Source organism: Haliotis cracherodii, unplaced genomic scaffold, assembly GCF_022045235.1.
Source record: "Haliotis cracherodii isolate W230 unplaced genomic scaffold, xgHalCrac1.p SCAF_13, whole genome shotgun sequence".
NCBI lineage: Eukaryota > Metazoa > Mollusca > Gastropoda > Lepetellida > Haliotidae > Haliotis > Haliotis cracherodii.
This window is the reverse complement of record NW_027266268.1, coordinates 21,681,503-21,707,593: the sequence shown is the minus strand read 5'-3', so window position 1 is coordinate 21,707,593 and position 26,091 is coordinate 21,681,503. Positions and strand designations below refer to the sequence as shown.

General features: G+C 40.1%; 1 protein-coding gene across 1 annotated transcript; it reads left to right on the top strand.

Annotated features, from left to right (window-relative positions):
- The first annotated feature begins 1,574 nt into the window (after positions 1 to 1,574).
- LOC139458527 (integumentary mucin C.1-like) lies at positions 1,575 to 25,748 on the top strand. The gene is made up of 4 exons (XM_071239962.1): positions 1,575 to 1,898; positions 19,343 to 20,099; positions 20,702 to 20,830; positions 25,453 to 25,748. The coding sequence occupies exons 1-4, from the start codon at positions 1,611 to 1,613 to the stop codon at positions 25,746 to 25,748; spliced, it is 1,470 nt and encodes a 489-aa protein (XP_071096063.1). The 5' UTR covers positions 1,575 to 1,610.
- The last annotated feature ends 343 nt before the right edge of the window (positions 25,749 to 26,091 follow it).

Sequence of the window (26,091 nt, the reverse complement as noted above, 5' to 3'; positions counted from 1 at the left end):
ATGGAAATGACGGAGCTATTACAATCAAGTCCCGTTGATCCCACATTGTTGGTTGCATATGATTATGTCGGATTGTATTTTGTTTTGACACTTGAGGAAATTATTTCCATTTTTTTCGTAAAACATATGACGCCAGCGAGGCTCGAACCCGTATCGTATGACCCCAGGGCGTGTTATAGAATGATAGAATGGTGTGAACTCAATTATTCAATATTTTAAAATATTTATATTATCAATACGGATTTAGAAATATGTGTATACACACCTGTGACGATGTTAATGTTAAAGGCATTAGACAACCCATCAATAAGAAAAAAATAATAAATTGGAGAACATATGTACATGTATGGTGGGGGCGGTCGGCCTAGTGGTTAAAGCGTTCGCTCGTCACGCCGAAGACCCAGGTTCGATTCCCGACAATGTGTGAAGCCTATTTCTGGTGTACCCCGCTGGAATATTGCTAAACCACACTCGAAGAGGTCTGTTTAAATATTTGCCACAAAAGAATGTTATGTCAAGGTGTAGAGTTTGGGATGTACCATATGTTCCCGTGGCTTTTTCCAGGCGAACAATTGACTTACCTTTCCGTGTGTTTGTGACGGCTGCCAGCGGAGGGGCGTTTTTGCGATCATCTGCTGTCATCACCATTTTGATAGTGATTCCTAAACACATGTTCATGTAAGTCAGAATCATTTAATGGACTCCTATTAGATTTCCTATTAATTCCTATTTCCTATTAATATGGAAAGGGTTTTGTCGCTTTTATTTTACTTTTTTAGAAAGTAGCGATGTGTTAAAGTAGGGAACATACACGTACCAGTCCATGCGTGGAAAGCTCTTAAGTGTAACGCAAATGTTCTCCTTATCATTACTATCGATACACCTGATGCTGGCAGAAGCTCTCTGTAGTTTCTACAATGAAGACGGGGTAATCATATATATCGATCACTTATTTTTGCCGACCAGGATGTCAAAGATTGATTCGTCGTTGGACATACATCACTCAACTTTCGATCTCACTGCAACCAAACACAATAGCTCAACGGAAATTGTACCTAACACGATTTGCTATTCTTTGCGTCGCCATTTGGCGTCTACGACCCACATGACTTTGGGATTTCCTCCCACACTGAACTAACAAGCGGTGATACAAGCTGAAATATCTGAAGTGTTGTTAATGCAAACTCTCTGATGCAGCCTACGGCACTATACACTAAGCCATCGCACTCCGATTACAGGATTACGGCTGCAAACACCTTTGTGTACTGTTATAGTATCCCATCGTCACCGAGGTTTGAAAGATTGATTCCGTCGTACTATGTCTTATTCGCAAGCTCAAAACATTAGTTATTGATCTGTATAATATTCATTGTGCGATTAATCAATAGTTTTGCATATACTGATAATTAAAGTGGTACTGATATTGAATTCAATAATAAAACAACCTGCCCCTTTAACTCTTTGAAAAACACATTCAAAAGATCAATAACCACATTCACGCTTTGGTGACCTAAAGGGAGCGTCACGGGAAATCTGAGCCTCAGTGTACGCCAGTCTTCATTACCGTCGACACGTTAAGGACAAAGGGCATCCTACGGGATAAAATCAAAATGAAGACCATCATGTTAATGTTGATGTTTTCATGTGTTTCATCAGATTGGCTGTCAGAGATAGGTGGAGAGCAGGACAGAGTTTTACCCGGACATGTGTTTCAGGTATTTCAGACAGCAACAGTTCGACAGTGTCACCGACTCTGTGGATATACGGGAAAGTGCTTTTCGGCCAACTGGATCTTGTCTACTAGGGAATGTCAGCTTAGTACCAGTGCTGTAGGTGGCGGTAGTTTACAAGTGTCAGCGAACAACGTGTACCTTCCGGTTCATCAATTTCCTCCACAGGTAGGTAGTGTCATGAGAATGGGTGAATGTTGGTCCGTGTTCGGACAGCATCATAACAGTTTATTAGGGGTACGGATAGCCTAGTCTAATGACTAATGAAGGTGATAACCCTTGAATCCCGAATACTACTAACAACAAATCTCAAAAGCACATGTCAGAATTCAATCAACAAAGACAGAATGTCGATCATAGACCCAAACCAATAAATCACGTTCATATGTAATAAAAGGGTGCCGTTGGAAGTTATATCAGTGAAAAAATATATAAGGTACACAATTATAATTTTTATTGTTGAATCTGCATACCAAATACGATTTTATTTGCGTCCCATGTATGCCACTGGAGAGTCCCGAATACCCTCAAAATAGACCCCCGAATCCCGCATGCCAAAAAGGGGGTTAGTTGACAGCCTCTCTATTGCGCCAAGCCTTCAACCCTCTGTACACAGCTGCAGCCCTTATGCATGCCATAATTCTTTGAAGGTGGGTGTAAATCCAACATTTGCCCTGTTTATGATTCGTGGTGTGTCAGTACTATACCTGTGATCATGGTAAACGTCTAAGAGCTACTCACTTTCCTCCCACATTACACTGACACGCTGTGATGTAACTGACATAATGTTTAATGCGACATTACGCATCCAATACCTTACACCAGTGCAATGCGCAGAAAAGACAGTATCTGGAAGATCTTGTTTCATGATAACACTGCAAACAGGCTTTCTTCCAACATTACACTGACACGCTGTGATGTAACTGACATAATGTTTAATGCGACATTACGCATCCAATACCTCACGCTAGTGCAATGCGTGGAAATGACAGTATCTGGAAGATCTTGTTTAATGATAACACTGCAAACAGTAGCCTGTCATCAGCACACATCCGAAAGATTCACACTGATTGCTGAGCGGACACAAGGCAGTATCTCGTAACTGTAAACAAACAAATGTGGTGTCTAGCCAATATAAGAGTAAGTTTGCACCACAAACGTATTGTAATCCCTTGAAAAATCTGGTCAGTATGGACCTGCTGTCTAATGGGCTGTGATAGGCATCGCTAAGGCAGAGTGTATTAGATTTTCACAAACTTTCAGCGATGTTCATGGGCGTACAGTATCTGAAATTCAATTGAGCCTTATCTTGGCACACTCTGTAATTATCTATGCACATTCAAACTGATCTCAGAGTCTCTTCCACTGCGCAATTCCCATGGAAGACCAACAGTCATGAACTATCAGTGCACGTTAAATATCTTAACATTGTGAATACTACAAGGCAGCTGTTATGGCAACCGTTTGATATTTAGCTCACCTGGGGGAGTGAGTATGGTTTTACGCCGCTTTTTAGCAATATTCAATGGGCTTCACACAATGTACCCATGTCGGGAATCGAACCCGGGTCTTCGGCGTGACGAGCGAACGCTTTAACCAATAGGCTGCCCGACCGCCCCTAGCTCACCTGAACTGAGAGAGTTTAGATTTGCGCGATGTCATCCGGGAATTTTCGACGTCAATGTAACTGAATAAATTGTGTAACTAATAAGTAACTTAAGTCGGGAAAGCCGACATTAGGGAGGGTTGCACAACACGTTAAACTGGATGTATACATTGTGTATACCCATAGATTGTTGCTTCAGTGTAGATGTGCTGTGTGTATGAACTTTAGGGTGTAATTATATATTTATATCTATCATCCAGTACCCGTTCCGTGGTGATAAAAAAATATATTTAACAGCGTGATTGACTGCATGGTTTCCTAGCATCATGGGCTCGATAGATCTACTTTTTACACATGAAGATCCGGGTTAGAATTTGTAGTAAGACGCCACTACGCTTGTCGTAAGAGGCGACTAACGAAATCGGGTGGTATAGCTCGCTGACGGTTGATACATGTCATCGTATACCAATTGTGTAGATCGATGCTCATGATGTCAATCACTGGTTTGTTTGGTCCAGAATCGATTATTTACAGACCGCCGTCATAGAGAGGTAAGAAAGTTTTAAGACAAAGAAAATTTAACAACTGTTGGAAAATATTAGGTGTATATAGGTGTACATTGGTGCGCTGTTATCATCCAAAACGGCTTCTACAGGGTGAGTTTAATCCATGTCTCGCAGGAGAAATCGACACAATGAAATCATATCAAAGTGATTTCCAGACCAGTGTGATGTCATCGATTACCATGACGTTACAATCGAATGACATCACTAACCTCTGCCAACGAAGCTGGTTATCTGTGTACGGTACATTTAAAGACAAGACTTTACTAATTACTGTTTACAAATTGAATTAGTTAAAAGACAGTTTTGGATGACAAATACAATCCTACCCTTCTTGTCTTTTGACATCATATACATCAACACGTGTCGACTGAAGTTAAACCCTCCTCTGCAAACCTCGAAGTTGTTAACTTTTGTCGACTCGTGTTGGTATATTTGATATCTAAAGTCACTGTTGGTTGGTTGGTTGGTTGGTTGGATGGTTGTTTAACGCCGCACTCAGCAATATTCCAGCTATATGACGGCGGTCTGTAAATAATCAAGTCTGGACCAGACAATCCAGCGATTGACATCATGAGCATCGATCCACGCAATTTGGATCGATGACATGCATCAACCAAGTCAGCGCTCCTGACCACCCGATCCCGTTAGTCGCCTTTTACGACAAGCATGGGTTGGTGAAGACCTATTCTACCCTGGAATCTTCACGGATAAAGACACTTTTATTGAGATTCTCTACATGTGAAAATGTCTACACAAGAGACATTTCGATGTGCGGAACTCGACTTCCTGTAACGTGGGTATTGTTTGGGAGGATGTTACATCACACGTGTGTCAAACTGTTACTATTTGGACCAACCATTTAATATTCCTGAGAGTCTGGGCTTTTGTCAGAGACAAAATACTCAACCCTGAAAGGAGGAGCGGTTTTTTTAAACATGATTTTTGAAGACAGTCCATCATGTTCATGTTCATTATTTTAAAATACCTATTAAGGCAAGAATCAGTCGGATTCTTTGGAAACCCCTGTATTGCTCCCCAACTCCATGAACTTCATCACACCCTGTACATTGGAGCGATTCCACAAGTTCTAGATCCACAGTTGAGCCTCCATGGGTGGCTCCCTGAAATTGATTCATTGGAATTGCAGAGTAATCAGGAAATTGTTGGTACAAGATTTTCAACCACCAACACTATGTCTCCAAGAGACATACCTTAAACATACCGATAAACTTGATTTAAGGCAGTACAGCCTCCATCATTCCTTTCCTCCACCGGTGGATAAAACTAATTGGAGGATGTCATTTACAGCTCTGTTCCTCCTAATACATATCTTCAAGCTGCTGCCGTTCGTTTAACCTTACAAATAGTATTTACTCTGTCCTCTACGCTTCGACAATCTGATCTTCAAAATCTATATGATCAGCTCCCCAAACCATGTATAAGCATGGGTACAGCCAACTCTGTGAAAGTGACACCAACAATAAAGGGAAGATACTTGAAGAATTCATTTCTGACAATATTGTTTGTATTTACAACAATGATTCAACCACCTATTTACATCCTGCCAATGAAACTTTTGCAGCACTTGATTTATCTCTCACAGATTCAAAGCCATTTAACAAATTTGAATGGTCGGTCCATGATGACCTCTGTCGAAGCGATCACTCTCCTACCATTCTTAAAGCCATCAACCCAGCGGCTGATCCATCTTCATCTCGATGGAATTTTACAAAGGCAAATGAAGAATTATGTACGACAAAATTAACCCCTGAACAATTCAAAGATAATGAAGATCCGATTAAATTGTTTTCAGATCAGCTTAAAGAAATAGCTGATCAAACAATGCCTAAGTCCTCTGCAAATCAACATATTTGTGTATTCAAATTCAGATATACTTATGAATGCAAACAGGCACGGAAATGTAGGACGTCCAATTATGTCCCGAATTTAAAAAATATCGGAAAACAACAGAAGAATAATATTAATTTTAATTACGAGTTGATAAAAGTGGAGAAACTCCGAGGCTTGTCAATTAGTTTTTCCGGTTTTATCAAAGAGTGTTGATATATTTGATATGAACAGACACGAGGACGAGATTTAATTTACCATACATCATTTTCCCAACGTTTTCAGTTTGTAGACAGTAATAAGGAGTGTCTTAAGTGTAAAACGTACTGCTATTTGCTTCAGTAGCAGAGCCATTAGCGATGTCATTTGTTTGTGTCGTCACGGTAACAAATGGCGTCACAAAAAAAAATGAATGATCTGCAAAGCATTGTGATGCAATTTTAATATTGGTTAGCATTTCATAAAACCACTGGTGTCGAAAGTGATGGCATAAATCCTGCTAGGTAAGCATTCAGGAAGCAGAAGCACGGTGGTCTTGCTTTGGATACTACTGGTCTATATCCTGGTTAATATGAACAAGTATTTAAAGTATTTGATTTAATTTTGACCTGGTTTGTTTTATACCTAAACTGTGATATTTGCCTGGCTGTCCTTTGTCGACAGGTCTTTAAATATAACTAACTTGTTCTCATCGCGATATGGCTGGAATATTGCAGATGCGATGTACAATTTTAACACATTCACACGCATTCACTGTGGCGCCGAGTGATGTTAACTAGCTCGACACCTCCAGCTCGTAGACGTTGATGGAGATCGCTGCTCGATGTCGTGGTCATTTATCATGTTTATCTTTGTTGAGTGTGTTACAGCCGTGTCGTCTGTAAAAAGCAGGGTGTTTCACGTACTTTAGTTTTTGCCTTCAGGCGAGCTAGATTGAACAGCTTTCCATCCGATCCTGTGTAGAGATAGACTCAGTCGATTGATGGTTCAAAGCGTGCTTCAGCATGACTGCGAAGAAAATTCTACACAGAATAGGGGCAAGTACACAGCCCTGCTTTACTCAAAACTGTGACATTTGAAACCATCAGAGGACGAGCCGACTAACTGCACGATGCCTTTCATGTCAGTGTGGATTGACTGGATAATTCGGAGGAGCAAAACTCGGCATACTAGTTCGAAGGCTTATTCGAGGTCGATGAATGCGACATAGATTGCCTGCTCTGCACTGGAGTAGAGCTGAATAGTGCTCATCCCACCTCTCCTACTTCTTCACTTTGAGGGGCACCATCTTGCTTTGAGTTGGATCAATGTCTTTTCTGATGATGTCGTACATACCTTGGATGATGTCAGTGTATAATTGATTTCACTCGCAGATATGCGCAAGTAGTCGTTTGCACATGTCTGTTTTGAGAGCCTGAAGGATCTTCTGGTTGAAGTGACTGGGATGAGTTTGCTTTGAGCCAGTCATGAGTGTTTCCCTGCTTCTCCCCAAAGGCCGAGAATGAAACAGTGTGGAGAGACGGCCTCATCTTTGCTTGTCATCTCCCTGTTGAGTTTTTGTAACCATATAATTACATAGGGCAACAATGAGATGTTGCTGACGTCGATACGCGTCATTCCCTCTAGCTTTGTGTGGTGGGTCCTCTTTGCTGGAATCTCATCTTTCTGCGGACAAAGGAATGCTTTGTGTCGCAGTGATACAAAGATGTGATAAAGACGTTACTGAGGTGGTGCCGCATGCCTGGACAGCTTGATGCCCATATAAGAGATTCCTCTTCACTTTTCACTCAAGATACAAAGGAAAGGCAAAGTCCAATACTGCCTGAAGAGCTGCGTGAAGGGTTTTGAAGACAACAGCATTCTGACTTAGGGACTCCCATTCCGAATTATCCCCATGCGTTCCCATGGATGGATACAGGCGCAAGGCAGCAGGGCTTTGGAATGAGAGTTTTAATTCCTTTTCCTAGAAAATGAGCAACCATTCAAGGCTCACGAGACCCCTTTATCTGAAGCTTCGGATTTTGAGGTGCCAGATTGCAGCTTGTCCCCAATGCCATCCCAGCTTTAACAGTCCTTTGTCAGGTCATTGTTTATTAAAAACATAGAGTATAATAATATTTAAATACACACTGTCAGCCAGAGAATGGTACATGATCTTTTTCATACAATGCGAGGCATATGTATGTAATATGTAAAACTGGGGCTGGATTTGTTTAGACCCCTCCGCCTACCCCACGAAAAATCTCTACAACCAAATTATGGGCACATAAGCTCTGAACAGATGTATTTGTCGATTTTTTTCTTGGGCACATTTGATGTAAATATGTTAAGCCTTTTTGAGCCAGAGACTGTACCTGAAATGACACATAACATTTCCAGGTCCACTGTAAATATTTGAACCACTATTCATTCAAACACAAAATGACCAAAATTAGTGTGTGGCCTTACTTAACTGATGAAGTTCAAAACGAGCACTTGTGTTTTGCTCCTTAAAATGCACAGGGCAAAGTATTCTCCTATGTGGCATCATACTTACCACTTCGCCAATTGCATCTGCGTAAAAACACATTCACTAATACAAAGTATACGTGTGTACGTCACTTGTTCAACATACAAGTCGATTGAAAATCAAGATAATCAGAGTAAATGACAACATGTGAATTATACGCGTTGAAATCATCCCATGGGTACAATGGGGAATCCCATTTCTGGGGTCCCCCGCCGTGATATTTCTGCAATAGTGCTAAAAGTGGCATAAACCATACTCACTGACCCATACCTTTGCCACTCGTGAACATAAACGGCCGTTTTGCGATAAGTCGCAGTAACTCACTGACGAAGCAAACTCAGTTTTCATCACAATTTTCCTCCAGCATCTGCCATAACCTTGTGATATGTGCTCTACACATTGCTTTAGTGTCAGGCAATGGTAGGGTTTGCACAAAGTTCATCACAGAATATCAATCATCTCACTTCTGTGAGTTACACACGTCACCTCTATTACCGCATATTGGCGAAATGTATTCAAGGGTGACGATGCATTCAATCTCAGTCATAAAACATATCTACCTTTGTGGCATCGTGGTTATCTAGCGACACAATAAAACCGGGTGGCCACTGCTTAGTTTAAGAGTACCCAAAACTGGGGTCTGGTTGTCACAACGTGTAACCTGAATGAGTATGTGTTATCGTTCATTCAAAAAAGTGCAACTCACTGATACGCACCAGCAATAAATCTTGAACTATTACAAAAACAACTTGAGCAATGATTGATTTTAATTAGAACAGACATAGACGGATTATTAAGAAAGACGACAAAGGAAACAGGAATACCAAACAGTAATTACATTTACAGCATCAGTGTGAGGAAGACACATGGTGTTAAAATGAAAAGTCACTATCTGGTATGTCCGCCATTGGCAGCAACACAGGTCATGCAGCGTCTTTTCATTGATCGAATAAGTCTGCGAATAGTGTTCTGTGGGATAGCATTCCACTCTTGAAGTAGTGTATCTTCGAGGTTCTCTCAGGTTCCGTACTTGCGGACGATGTGAGAGGCGTTGACCCAGGTAATCCCATAGATGTTTAATTGGCGATAGATGGGTGACACGGGTGGCCATGGAAGCAGAGGCACATTATTGTTCGCTAGGTACTGTGTTGAAACACGCGCCGTGTGCGCTCATGCATTATCTTGCTGGAAGGTGTGCATATGCTGGTGCTGATGAAAGAATGGGATGACGTGATTTGCCAATATGTTATTCCTGTAGTAAAAGGCATTAACTTTTCCACGACAAACATGGAGCTCTGTTCGATGGTTATGACTGATGCCGTCCCACACCATGACACTCCCTCCCCCACCCCCCATCGATCTGTCTGTACAACGCAGTCATTGTGGTAACGTTCTCCACGTCGACGCCACACTCGCAGTCGACCGTCAGCATTCCGTAAATGAAAACGGGACTCATCAGGGAACAGCACACCATGCCACTGCCGCAATCTTCAATGACGATGCCTTTCGGCCCAACGCAGACGTTCATTTCGATGTCGATCAGTAAGTATGGGTCCAACATATTGACGTCGAACACGTAGCCCAGCTGAGCGGAGACGTCGATGTACGGTGTCAGCGTTGAACAAACCCCGTCGGCCTTGTACGGCTGCTGCAGTCCTGGTAGCCGGAAGTGTACGATCACAAAGATGCCGACGAACAATATGGCGAACCTGACGTGATGTAGTTACACGACGTTAACCCGGACGTGGTCGATCTCTGGTGGTTCCTGTCGGCTGGTGTCTGCTCAGTAGCCTGAGGACTGTTGAATGATGGCATTGAAACCGTTGGTATTTCTTGTGTCAGTACCCTTTACGTCTGCAGCAACAAATGATGTCGCTTTTAAAAGTTTGTCTTTTATAGACCTATTCTGCATGCTTCCCGTGAAACAAAACACGTTTTCCATGATGCGCACGCAATTTGTTGTGTTTTGGCGTTGTCGCTCACAAAAAAATTAGGAATGTGTTTTGACGAGCTGTTCTTCTTCATGCTTCGTCCAGAACGTCGTATATTACTCATTCAATTATATATTTTCATATGACATAAGCCCGGATAAAAATACATCCATTTTCATGGTGGTGCGTTTTCAATGCTGTTCAGTGTATATATTTCACCAATATGCTCTGGGAAAGTGTAACAAAGGCAGAAATTTCACAATGTTTATCAATCTACTTTTCAATAATACTAGTATGTGGCAAAAGTACGCCAAAGTTTGTTTTAGATTAATTAATAATATAGCGGCAGAGGATGTTTGTCTTTGTACAGATTTGTTCTCCAAAAACACACAGTCAATTAAAACGTATAATGAGGTTTTACTTTGAAGCAGCCTCAATCAGAAAATCGAACATCTAGAATGTGGCATAGGTATTCACGCATGAATTCATTAACAGCAATCATTGTTCAGGAGAGAGAGAGAGAGAGAGAGAGAGAGAGAGAGAGAGAGAGAGAGAGAGAGAGTATTTATTTCCTCCAGAAGTTAATCCGAAGATTATACATATTTAATCAAACGTATTTACACAAACTCATATTACCTGTACATATATACATTACAAGTAGCGCCAGTGTCATTCCATTCACACAGTACAAAAGTTAGATCAGATAATCAAAGTAAGGCTTTAGTGTAAGTAAATAAGCAGAAAATATCAGTAGAACAGATTCCCATGTAACTTATATCAATACATTGTGAGAAGTGAGTATCAGCACCAAAGAAAAATGACAACATATCCTCTTCATCTTGTAATTCCAACTGGACATAGGTTTCAACATCAAGCAGATCAATAAAAGTTGAAAACAGTTCATTTCTTTCCTGCAGTTGTGCTTCACAATGTAATATGATGTGATTATCATAATCAAAGGCATGCTTGTTACACAATAAACAGTCCCTGGAAGTTGTGTTTCGTGATGAAACTCTAACACAAAATGTGAAACTTGACCTCTGTTCTGGGTACAGATATGCTAGTTGCCATAATATATGGTGAGTAAGCTTTGTGTGTATTAGCATGAAGCGTGAAAGACCTGTATTGACAGAAACTTTTCTGCGCCACATATTTTCTTCAAATTCAAAAATGGTTTTATTAACCAGTTGCTTGTAGGAAATACACCAAAGCTTACATGTGTACAAAGGTTGTTTAGTAGGTTATACTTGTTAAGAACTGATAATAACTCTCCGCATACAGATTAAGGATTAGTTGGATTTGCAATGTATGCACAAAAAAGATGTTTAGCAAAAGTATTACAGGTTAAGTTACATAAGCGGCCAAGCACCCTTGCATTAATGTTTTGACCCTTAATATCAAAGAGCTGTTCGCAGCCATAAAAACTTGTCCCACAAATTTGAGCGAATTATTACTTTGTCTTGCTTTTTGACAACATTTTTCAATACTTGATTTACATGACAGGTTATGTGTTAGTAGTATGCCACCATAAAGAGTCAGAGGTTGTTATATTTATATCAACAAGTTTGCAGTTAATATCTAACCCATTTTGTTTTTGTCTTGGAGAAGACAACAACATTACTTTTTGAAGGATTATACGTTAGTCGCCACTTTGAGGCATATGAATGTACTGTATCGAGTGCCTTTTGTAGCCCTCGTGGTGAGGTGCTAACAAGCGTTGTGTCGCCTTCAAGCAAAAGAGTTGGAATATCTAGACCAAGTACACAAATACCACTGTTTGCTTGTCTAAGGGCTGTTATAAGGTCATTAATAAAGCCTTAAAAGAACAAATCAGGGAGAACTCTTCCTTGTCCGACACCTTGTCTTACATGGTATATATCTGACTGTTCACCCTGATAAGTAAAAAAAAACATGGCTATTTGTATAGCTATGGTGTAATAACTTCCATGTATTTCCTCTGATACCTATTTGGTGTCATTTATAAAAAAAGGCCGTCCTGCCATATTCTGTCGAAAACCTTTTCATTGTTTAAGAAAGCAGCATATACTGTAGAATATCGCTGTATGTAAAATTGAATACTTTCAATAAGGGTAAAAACGGATATTATTGCCCCATGTTCTTTCCTAAAGCCGAACTGGAGCATGTCAGGGAAATCAGGATTTGTCTTTATCATTTTTAGTTCAATGCGCCTAACAATAAGTTTTTCAAACAGCTTTCCAATGCATGAAGTTAAGATCATACGTCTATAGTTTCGGGGATCCGATTTGTCATTCTTACCCTTGTTTATAGGAATGACCATTCCTAGTCTATAATTAAAAGGAATGTATTGTAGTTTTAACATAGCATTAAACAGGGCACACAGATATCTTATCAAGGATTCACCCCCGTGAATTATATGCTCGTTTGTAACTTTATCAGGCCCAGGGGACTAGTTTCTACTCAGTGTTTTTACAGTTTCATTTATTTCTACAGTAGAACATTGTCTTTCTAGTTCCTCATCATGTGCCCCTATCTCTTCGCGAATACGTTCTAGGGAAGAAGATATTTCTTTTCGAAGATTTTCATCAAAAGTGTCTGAGCAATATGGCTGAGCTAGATCTGAGTAATATTTTCCCCACAATCTACAAATGTCCGAGGGTGTTGTGACACTCTCTCCCTCATTGTTGAGTTTTGTATATCTGTAGTTTGTGACCTTTGCTTTCTTACAGTTTTGTAAAAGGAATGTATATCAAGTTCAGATGATTTTTCAATTTCTGTAAAGACTTCCTTCCTTTTGCCTTTTTTCATTTTTGTAAGATATACGTTCGTTTGAATCTTTATCTCTCGATTTACCATATTGAATCCAAGCTCTTCGAGCCACCCTCATACGATAGTGCGCGTTATCAAGACCATCTTGTCTCCAAAAAGGTTTAAAACAGGGCTTAAACACACTTTGTGAGATGCATTTGTTACCTGCATGTATAAGAATTTCATTTATGATGTCACATTGGTTTTTTAAATTTTGTGGATCTAAGGAGTGGGGATCTGAATTGCCATCATATGCACACTTGATATATCTATTAACTTCCGCTTGAAACATAGAAATATTAGTCTTATTTGCTTTTTCACACTTAGGGATAACTCGCTTTATATTTTGATCGTGGCTAGTTAGCCCTTCTTGTGATATAGAAATATGACAAGGAAAGTGGTCAGATATTTAATAAGGACAGCTTGCTATAATGTAACAGTCTGTAATGAAGTTCCGTAGCCATGACGGTACAAGAGTATAGTCTATAAGGCTTCGTGACGTGTCATCTTTTGATCTGCATGTATATCCTGGTCCTCCGAATTGTACCATATTTACTGCATGTAATAGATGTCTATTTTCTATAACATTTCTAAGTAGCTTATCCCGTGCTGTTATATTAACCTTACAAACATGAGCATTTAAATCACCAAAGATAAAAACTGTTCCTAACTGACACAGATTATCATATATATCCATCAGTTCATCAAGGGCATTACAGCATTAACACATTTGTAGATGGTAGTCGACTGGCTATTACATAATCATTACTGTAGCCTATTTGTGACAATATAACACTTATTGTATAATCCGAGCTTATAGCTATTGAAATAACTTTCCACTTGGTGTGGGTGTTAGATAAGATAGTTAACCCATCTGACCCTCGTGCATAACTCACATTTTGGGGTAAAGCTCTGTATGTGATTAAATTAAGTTTTGAAATAATCTTAAATAGTCTACCACATCAGACGATAGCTCGTGCTCTTGTAAGGCAACTAGGTCAACTGGCATTGATAAGGTGTTACAAATATAATCTGTATCATAGAGGACCCCACGTACATTCCATGTTAATAAGGACAGAGTCATTTGAACAAATGTGAATAGAGACATGAGATTAAGCATTCTGAATATAATATCGCAACCTCTATTATTTGTACGAGTCAGTCTGGTCATAGCCCAATCTGTGTTTAGGTACATAGTCTCTACTTCTGATGTCAGGGGGCCAAAAATCTGACTTACCAGCCACGTCATTTTCATAGTCATCAAAGTGCATGTTAACTTGCACAGTATAGGTATCCGGATGGTTATAGTTCATTCTCTTCTTCATGAGTCGCACAAATGTGACGCAAACATGTTTGTCCTGGGCATTGTTGTATATCAGATCCTTCACAGTCTCAAAATGTTCATCTGCTCTAATGTTATATAGCACAATCCGTTTGGAACGCATTCTTCAAGAGTTCGATAGGTTTCAGATAAGGATTTAATAGGATAGGATTCATATCCAGCTTGTTTACTTCCAGATTCACGTGCACCATTGGCTTTGCTTCGTTGTCTTCGTCTCACAGATTTCAAGGAATCATAATCACTGTGTTCACCATTATAAGTAAAGTCGTACTGATAGTTTTTGTTGGTGAGATCAAGGCAGTTGTCACCTCTAACTGAAGATGTTGATATTCCAAGATTTACTGATATATAAACTTCATTTGTCTGCTGTTTATTTTGTGTAGTTGTCACATGGGCGTCTTTATTGGGTTTGTCATTATTGTCTTTATGTTGGGAACATGCATTGGGATCCGGTAAAGTTTCTCTAGTTCTTGGTAAACAGCTGACATGTCAGGCTATTTTTGTTTTATCAAATTGTAACGATATTTTAGTATGATATTTTAGCTTGTTCGAAAGGTAATCACTATCAATTTGTTAAATATACTGTAACAAAAATGTAGGGTATAGTGGAACTCATCAAGACATGTCTTTTGGTCTAAATGATGTTGACAAATGATATGATCACATCTGCTGGGGAGTAGGCGATCAGATCTAATAGGTTCTTATGGTTGGTGTGATGAGATGGTGGCGCACAAGGTCGTTAAGGAGGTCGGGGGTCAAACTCAAAATTTGTCTTTTGTAGCAAATGTCACTAATATCGAGTAAAACAACCTCTGACATGCATGAAAGGCATGCTTCAATGTCAGCTTGACTCATGCTGTTCCCCTCATCAGTGAAAGCAACACCGAGGCCATTGAGGTGGGTGGACGTTGACGTTGACGTCTACGAATGACGTCCAAGGCATGTTCATTTGGGAAAAAGTCAGGACTGAGTGCTGGTAATTGATGACATGAATGTTTTGGTGTTGGAAGTATTGCGTACATACTGCTGATGACGTATTGAGACGCATGCAGTGTTTGGGTAACACTATTCTGACGTGTATCCAACTGCAACATGCCAACGGCATGTAAACGTTGAGCGCGTTGAAAACGTCGTATGATCAAAGATGTTGCTTCCTTAATGATTAAATGTGTTCAATAATGTGTCTTTGAGCTTTTGGTGTCCCAAGAAAACAATATGCGTTTCCCCACAACCGGCAGTGATAAATCTGGCATACCACCCCTGAGGTCACGTGTTTCATGACTCTCACAAGTTTGAGTTTGGGAGCTTGATTTCTGCGGGAAATGTTCTTGTCACATAAATAACTTACTTTCATTGCCAGACATTGGTGTATATTCCTGTAGTTTCACCTTAAAACAAAATATCCCCTACTTGTTTTGCATAGTATATAAAACATCGATGCAAGACTATAACCAGTCTGGTTTATATGACGAAACAGATTCCATTTGCCTTCAAGGGCAAAATAGATGTAAAAAAATTATATGAATGGAGCACCGAAAATCAGTGATGACACCAGGTGTTCAAAAAAAGATTAACTTCCTTCCCTGTAAAACCTTATCATATATATTGTTCCCAAGAGCGATTTCTTACCCTATTGTAAGATACAGAACTACATATCATAATCAACAGGCCTTTGTTTATGGAGTCTAAAGAGAACATAGATGTTATGTAGTGTGTACATTATGTAATTTACCAGCTATTGCCGGCGAATTCCATTATATTTTTCCTTGTGAGGTTTTCAAAGTAAACAGACATTTGTTCATACCTAATAAGTACTTAATTTGGCAGAGTATGCTCTCTTTCCAACGCCCAGATCGTTCATCTAATTTGTAAGAAATGAAATCTTTTTCTCCGTTTAAATCAATTATATACTCGATAATGAGATCTACGAAATTGTGGCCATCTTATTGACTGTCAATATCAAATGTAAAATATGTGATGCATTGCTCCTGTTCCACCAGCGTTGGTTAAAGGAGAAAACCACCAGCAGTGGTTTATGGAGAAATAGAAACTACTGAAGTTCTGTAGCTAATGTCAAGCCAAATCGTTCATTTTGAAGAAGGTTGCATTTGTAAACTCATTTCAAGTTCAAAAACTGGTCGAACTGGTAAATATATCCGCATTAATATTTCATGACAATAAACATTTTGCTGGGGAGACTATTCAGCATTATCTTTAACAAATTGATTCATTTAGACGAAAGAATGCAGGTTAATTTGGATACTCAGTCAGCATGTCCTCAGAAACAAGGATCCAAACAAAGAATGATCGATCAGTGCCAATCCAATTGATTATATGTCAGATAAAAACACGTTTCGGTAAACAAGACTATATTAAAGAAATACTGGTTCTTCCTGGTCATAATTAAAGTGTAGACGCACGTGGTGGGTGCCAGGATTATAGCTGAATTAACCTATGCTTTCTTTCAAAAGATGATCTGTAATACATATTGATTAATAATAATAGTTCAGGGAAATCTCCTACATACCAGACTATATTCATAATGAAGTGTGAATATTGAACTATTTACCTAGAAGTTGACGGATGACAGAGTAGACACAATTTATGGACAACAACTTATCTTGGACCATATCAGCAACTGTCCTAATCACAACATCAACTGGGACAACGTCCAAATCCTCTCCAACGACCTCTTTGAATTTACTAAAAGAAACCTAACAGTAGCAGTCCACATTCGCCACCACAAGCCAACAGTGATCAAGGCTATTTCATCCCATCAGCCTACTATGAAAAAGATTAAAAAAAATTATCCTGTTAAATTGGCTTCATGTCCCTTTGGCTTCGATCGATGTGTTCTCTGTCCCTAATGTCCTTCTGTTGTCATTACTTACTCATGTTATCCCACTCATGTATGCAATTGTTGTTACTGTTAATCTTCCACCTAATGTATATATTCTGTACAATGTTCCTCATCCAGTCTTGCTTGACAACGGTATAATGATCTATACCGAAACGTCGCCTTTACAGTATGAAAGAAGTTGTTATCAATAAATTGTGTCCACACGACTGGTGGCCAAATCGTCTAAGGTGCCGCGTTTTGCTGTACAGAGTTGTGTTCCTCCAAAAACCAATGATTCTGTGTTCGAATCTCGGTTCTCCCCGATTATTTTTTTATGTTTGTCAGCACCATGCTCGTGGGTTTCACCGAAGTGGTAAACGTCTGAGTCCTGCATCACTTCGGGCTTTCCTCCAACATTAAGCTGACACGCCGTGATATAACTGGAATACTGTTAAAAGCGGCGTTAAACCCAACTCACTCACTCATTTTAATGGGTAGACGTTATGACTGCAAATAATCACACAACCACATTGCCTTTTAACATCGCACATTTATATGTTTATTATATTTGAATATTTTAAGACTTGTGATTTATGCTGATCGGGAGTAGTTGGGGAGCGCCAGATTATTTCATGCGACTATGGTTTATCTGTCTTGCCATGACAGACTGACTTTGGTTATTTTGGGAAGTCGGGTTTTTGTTGGGTTTTTGTTTTGAGTAGTAATAGCACGTATACAGGTATATATTAAATTATGGTATATAAAGTGATATGGGATACAGAAGACGGAATAACCATGGCGAACGTTCAAGTAGATGTACTATTTATTCAGAATTCTAAAGGTGGGCGGCATTTGGTATTTGCTGGACACAAGTTCATGATAAAGTCACGACGACAGACATCAATACACTGGAAATGTGCGTAATGAGGATGTCCAGCTACCATCAACACCAAAGATGATCTCGTGACCAAATACAGTAATGTTCACAATCATTTACCTGATGAAGATAAGATTACTGTTGACAAATTTCTGGCAAATTTGAAGAATACAGAGCGCACAGAATCCCCAGATTATTCCCAGATTGTACAAAGAGGAATTGTCAAGTAAGTACACCATACATTGTACAATTTTGTATATTTAGTTATTACATTGTACAGTTGAGTTATTTATCTAAGTATGCAAGTAAAACTGTCCTTTTGTGGAAGAATGATCCAAAACGAGGATTCACAGATAAGATTCACATTGTTATACTTTGTTGATCATTGTATAATTATTATTTTGCTTCTGTTTCAGAACTGAGATCAGATGAAACTGACGAGGTAGTGCGGTCTGTCCCCAGCTACCAAAGTATTTTTTGTGCATTTTTGTCTAATAAAAGTATAATTTGAAATATATACAAATGTAGTTTGTAAATGTGTATGTATGTGATATTCCACAATTTGTATATGGATATACTTGAATCTTTATTTTTAAAACAATGTCAATGGAAATAAAATGTTGATCAAAAACACTTTCTTAGTTTCTATGACTGAGGCCGGACTACTGGGGACCATTACTGACAGACTTATATTTGAGACGACCCCTCTTCTTTAACACACATGGTGGTGATTAACTGTTTGCCGGCTGCCTGACAAGTAGGATATCACCGTGACTTGTCCTGTAGTATTTTCTAAAACCTTTTGACCGTAACAGGGTTATTAGTGTATAGTAGCCCCAAGTCGGCCGGGCGATGTATACTATTACATAACACGTTTACACCGCTGGACACTTGAAAAACATATTTTCTGCTTCTTTTGGAAAGTTTACAATTGCAATAAATGATATGATAAAATGCATGTTTACAACAAAAATGTGACCGATCCGTATTACGGGAACATTTTTGCAAATTGCTGTCAAATATAATATGTTTTTATTGGATTACTCGAGACGATTTATTGTAAATAAAAGCGACAACAACTTTTCCATATTCGTAAGGAATGACTGCTTTGAAGAAATGACAGCATTGGGAACCATTCTGCTTTTCAAAGTTTTTTCCAAACATGTAATCGTTTTTTTTCAGGGCGCTCAATGTACTAAAGTATATTCAGATCAGGTATATTTCACATGGTAATATCAGTTGTTCTAGCTCACCGAGGAAAAAAAATTGGTAAACTTTCGAAACATCAGTTTTAAAATTCTTCCCAGGATCACCCATGCGCAGATAAACCCTGTGGAGATGACCACGTGTGTGTCCCTGTCACCAAGTCTACCAACTATGTATGTGTACACGTCGACACACATACAAACCAAGCAAGCGGTACGAATCCTACTGTAGCAACTACTACACCGGCACCAACTTCAACACTGGCACAAACTACCAGGCCGACACTAACTACTACAACACCTGCGCCAACTACAACGCCGACACAGATGACAACACCTGAACCAACTACAACACCAGAACCAACGACTTCAACACCTGCACCAACGACTTCAACATCTGCACCAACGACTACAACATCTGAAACAACGACTTTAACACCTGCACCAACGACTACAACACCTGCGCCAACTACAACGCCGTCACAGACGTCAACACCTGAACCAACTACAACACCTGCGCCAACTTCAACGCCGACACAGATGACAACACCTGAACCAACTACAACACCAGAACCAACGACTTCAACACCTGCAGCAACGACTTCAACATCTGCACCAACGACTACAACATCTGCGCCAACGACTACAACACCTGCGCCAACGACTTCAACACCTGCGCCAACGACTACAACACCTGCGCCAACGACTACAACACCTGCGCCCACTACAACACCAACTACTACAACACCTCCATCTACTACAACACCAACTTCTACAACACCCGTCCCAACAACAACAACACCAGCACCCACTTCCACTACAACTGTACCAACTACCACTACACCTACAACTACTACACGTAAGTACACAAGAGTAAATCCTTGAAATGGGTTCCATAGGCAATATGTGCTCTGGGCAGTTCTTGGTCATGTCAGGTAGACAAATGACATGGAGATTCCGGGGCAGAAGAGATCCGAGCTTGCCGAGGATCGAGATCGTAGGACGTGTGAGGAATGTCGGGTGGCCAAATAGGATAAGCGTTTGCGGATACCTGGGTTCGATTCCCCACATGGGTACCGTGCAGTGTTTTAAGCCCATGGCTGTTGTCCCCCGCAACGATATGGCTTGAATGGACCCGACATTAGCGGGGAACTCTTCACCCTCATTCGTGAAGAAAAGATATTTGATTCTACTTTGGTTTGCGTCAGTGACGAAAAACATGATGTGATGTTATCGGTAAGCCCGAGTACCCTTTCAGTTTACCAACTTTGTTACATGTTTCCTATCCGATGAATTAACATTACAACCTCAAGTTCCTAAATCGTTTGCTCATCTGGTCTGGGGAGCAATTATGTCGTAAAGAATCTTATTTCGGTTCTCTGATTTTTTTTGTAAATTGTTGTACGGCTGTTAAACAGGATGTAAGAAACCCTTGGCTTAATTACTGTTATTTTCACCCAGATGATGGCACGTGCGTTGATAACAGTGACTGCAGTTCCCTTCCCTTCACAGAGTGTTCAGACAGTCTCTGCGTATGCACCGTGGGAAGTGACATGGATGATGCCACTGGAATGTGCAGATCATTAGCAGGTATATTGACACATCTTTTAATAGTAAGAGAGCATCATCAATGTTACAATCGCTTCAGTAGAATATTGAAATGATTAGGTAAATATTGAACACTATGACATTCTAAAGATAACATGACACTGATTGCTGTCGAAACGATTTGACTATTTAACGAGATTTCTCTCATTAAATTAAATGCGTCCTTACATGAAACAAACTTAAAGACATCAACGGCGGACAACCGGACAGAGAGCACTCAGTTTACAGATCAATCCAGTCAAAAGACACGAACAAAACAATTATGATTAAAAGTTTGCCGGTGGTCGGTGGTATCATCAGTGGGTTAAGACTTGGTTTTGTTCCTACAACTAAACAATGGAACCATGAAAAATGCAGCCACGTGTACCATATTCTTTACCTACCAATTCCGATTTGTTCACTTTCGATCATCTTTGTTGTAAAGCCACCATTTGGTCACTTTGTAATTCCCTTCATTCTTTTGAATGTTTTATAGTGAGTGAGTTATGTTTAACGCCGCTTTTAACAGTATTCCAGTTACATCGCGGCGTGTCAGCTTAATGTGGGAGGAAAGCCTGAAGTGATGCAGGTCTCAGACGTTTACCACTTCGGTGAAACCCACGAGCACGGATATGGTGCTGACAAACCTAGAAACATAATCGGGGCGAACCGGGATTCGAACCCACAATCACAGGTTTCTGGCGTGCCCAAGGGACGCAACCCTGCACAGCGAATCGCGGGGCCTTAGACGACTGGGCCACCCGTGCCCCCGAATGTTTTATAGGTAAAAGCGATAACATCGGGTAGCAAGTAATTTTAAGTGACATAAGAATAATGGTTGTCAGGCATTAGCAACATATTACCCATTAGCAACATTATTTCAAGATATATTTTTAAAAATGCATCCTACACAGTTGAGCGTGTATTGAACAAAGTTAATCCCTGTATTGAACACAGTGAAAGCTGTATTAATACATCAAGTTTATAATTCCTCTTTAACAAGGAAACACCGTTGGCCCGGTGGTATTGCGGTGCAGAGTTGTATACTTTAACAGTATCAGGATCCGCTGATCTTTGGGGTCATATCCAGATTTGCCCTGATATGATTCCTTGTGTTTTCATAATCATACCCGCGCTGGTGGGTTTCACCAAAGTGATTTACACCAGTGACGTACATCACATCGGGCGTTCCGCCCACACGAAGCTAAGACGCCGCAACTCAAATCAAAACCTGTTTAAACCTATTTCAACAATTTTCCACTATCCGTCAACTGGTTAAGCTATTTCTTTGAAAACGCTAATAAATTGTATTGTTACTGGCTCCTTCACCAGCGTGTCTGTTATCATTCAGCTTATAAAGGGCAATAAGTAAATACATAATTTGGAGATAAACTCTGTCTTCATTGTAGAATTAAATTAACTGTCGATTTAACCGCGCTAAATGAAAATTGGAACCGAATATTAGGGCACACACACCGAGCAGGCATAAATCGGCAGTAACTGGCGACACGTTTTCTTACACGTGTAAAATTAGCATCGATCGCTGTATATACATACACAATTATGTTAAGGGAATCATTGTTCCTGTCTGAACAATAGGTACACGTTTCGTTCCACCCCTTTAACGCTGCATTAATCTTTGTATGTGTCCAGAGAATACTGTCAACCAAGAACAGGATATCGAACAGCATATACTTTTTTGTCGGAAACGAAAGTGTTGCAGTCAAGAAATATGAAAAACTACTCAAAAGAAGTTATAGACCACCCGACTCTCTCAAATTACTATAGTCATTATGGTAATATGAGGGGCGGTGGGGTAGCCTTGTGATTAAAGCGTTTGCTCCTCATGCGGTGGGCCCGGTTTCAATTCCCAACATGGGCCGGGTGCAAAGTGTGAAGCCCATTTCTGGTGTTCCTCGGGTGATATTGCTGGAATGTTGCTAAAAGCGGCGTAAAATCAAAATCACTCACTTCACTATTTTAATATGAAAGAATCGGGTGCACCTTCACTTCTATCGAGTTGTATTATGCCACTGGATGCACGGTCAGATGGCTCCAAAACAAGAACATCCACATCGTCCAAGTGCAGTGGCTGACGTTTGATGAAAAGATTATGGTTAAGTGTTTGCATTTGTTATTTCATTTTGCACGATGCATTAATACAGCTGTGTTGTTTCATTAATTGGTAATCCTTTCACACAATTGCAGAGTGCTCGTCCTTTGGATCTACCTTCACCACCTTCACGGATACTGCTATCTTTGAATATAATCTTGAGCCCCGTACATCGAAGACGTCAGCACAATGTGAACAATTGTGTCTAGACGCCTCATTCATATGTAAATCGTTTGAAATGTATTACCCGTACTGTGTCTTGCAGGAAGTCTCCTGGTATGACGTTACAGAAAGTGAACGTGGATATAAGAAAAATGTCTATCATAGCCAACGCAAATGTAATTGGTGAGCTAAGGTATTATGTCTAATGTCATTCTATGCTACTGGTTGGGGTAACAATCCAGAAGCTGAACATATGGTCTGTATATCGGTGAACGCAGAAGCACAGACATACCCAATGATTTCAAATGATATTTTCTGGGGTTTGCTGCTGGTTTTTATAATAATAATAATAATAAATCGTTTTATTTGGAACTACCTAATTTGGTCCAGATAACAGGGCAGAAATTAATTTATCCTCATGTTTGCTAGCCATGGTTGGTGTCCTGTATATAAAGTACCTGTGAATTAAAATCTTCGAACGGTTTGTTTGGGTCTTGTGTTGAAAACTATCAAATGGTGGGTCCCTTGAGCATCATAAACAATAATACATAATGAAGCGATATTACGTCATTCAGTCGTGGTCTGCATCATTTACTGTAACGTCACAGGATACACTGAAATATTAAACTTAAGGAGTTTGATAAGCATCTGCCTCGGAATCCTTACATAGACATTTTGGTTAACACCTTGTTTAGCTTTACTGTATCGACCCGCTGACAGCCAGTTCGAATCACTTACTAACACGATACTGTGGGTTTCATCACTTGTGTAGCCCCTTCGATGAATTAGTGTGCACTGTATAACATGTTTGAATTTTGTGCCACATGTAGGTGCCACAAATATGTTTCAATGGTTAATTGATATGTGTCATTAAGCGTGTTATAATTTCCTAATGACCAGTGTACTGACGGTGTTGTTTCAAATGTAACAACACCGGCCCAGTCGCTGAGACGCTGTAAATTCGCTGTGCAGAGTTGCGTCCCTTGGGTTTGCCTGAAACCTATAATTGTGGGTTCCAAATCCAGATTCACCAGGATTATGTTTCTAGGTTTGTCAGCAATATGCCGATGCTCGGTGTTTTACAAGTGCTGTAGACCTGCATCACTGCTGGCTTTCCTCCAGCACCAAGCTCTGATGCCAGTGATCATGCAAAGCTGTTCACAGCTGTGCTTAACCAACTAACTCACTTTCTTCTACTATATTCTTTATGAAAATTGACATCATCTTTGACAGTCTTTATGTGTTTCTACTTACGTGTTTACCTTACTTTATTACTATTGCATGTGAAATATGTGTCAAGCTGCTACGTTTTTCACGCACTGTTAATATTTACACTTCAATATGTGTATATGTTCATTATAAATTACTTCAATAGTTGAACACGCCGTTATAACTTCTTCACTAACACAAAATACAGTGATGTTAAATAAAACACTTAGTTGGAAACTGTTCCTTTGTTACGTTATGATACTACTACTAAACAGAAGACCCCTGAAGATTCCGGGGTAGAATAGGTCTTCAGCAACCCATGCCATATTTGCCGCAAAAGGTGACTATGCTTGTCGTAAAAGGCGACTAACGGAATCAGGTGGTCAGGCTCACTGACTTGGTTGATAGATGTCATCGATCCCAATTGCGTGGATCGATGCTCATGATGTCAATCACTGGATTGTCTGGTCCAGACTCGATAATTTTACAGACCGCCGTCATATAGTTGGACTATTGCTGAGTGCGGCGTTAAACAACAAACAAACAAACAAACAAACTAAAAAGAAAAAAGTATACACCCATGTCGGATCTCAGAATTAATTCACTTGGAGCATGTATTCACCCATAATCTTAATATTACCCATTGTCTTTTTGTGAGAACATGTAGACACATGTGGGTGTCCTGATTTCCAATACAGACATCAACTCAATTAATCTATTGTTGGAAAGCACGTGAATAAATTCGTCCTACACGACAATGCGTCCATATGTCGTGACGTTGTTAGGTCAGAACATATAAACTCTTCAAAAGAAGAAACGCACAGGTAGTGTGCAGTTCATTGAAACTGACTACACAAAAAATCCGGTATATGAATTGGATATATGTTATTGGAAAATGTTGGTGGCCTGATATTCGACAAACGGTGGCTATAAAAAGGCAAGCCTAAGCCAATAATTTGTCATTCAATTGTCAAAAAATTTTAAGTTTGAAAATGGCGAGACTCATCTCTGCCGATCGGAACATCGCCATAGGACGTATCGAAAGAGGGGAATCGCAGTCTTCTGTTGCACGCCACTTCAACGTCCACCACAGCACCATTTGATTGCCTTTGGGACCGATACAAACAGTTCAATTTTACAGCAGACCGTCCGAGAACCGGCCGACAAAGAGTTATCACCCCTGCACAGGATCGCTACATTCGACTATTCCACCTACGTCATCGCAATGCCACAGCCACGGAGACTGCAGGACGCATCACTGGTTTGAGGAGGATATCGGACCAGACTGTCAGGAACCAACCTTCGCGAGGCATGAATCAGACCCAGAAGACCAGTTATCGTTCCTGTTTTGCAACAGATCCATTGACAGCGACGCCTGCGTTGGTGCCATACCTTACAGCCTTGGAATTAATGAAACTGGAGTCGAGTGTGGTTTAGCGATGAATCACGATTGCTTCTTCTCCGGCGAGATGGAAGACAAAGCGTTTATTGTCGTCGAAATGAGCGGTTTGCCCCACATTGTGTACGAGAATTCGCCAATTTCGGTGGTGGTAGCGCCATGGTTTGTGGGGCCATTTCCTACACCACGAGATCTGACTTGTGGTTCAGGGAAATCGCTACATGAATCAAATTCTTCAACCTCACCTTCTTCCAATAATTGGAGCTGTTTCAACAGGACCGCACACAATGCTCCACCGCACACAACACATGTCACGGTAGACTACCTTCATAATGCCAACATCAACGGCTTGCCCTTGCCGTCGAGATCTCCAGATGTCAA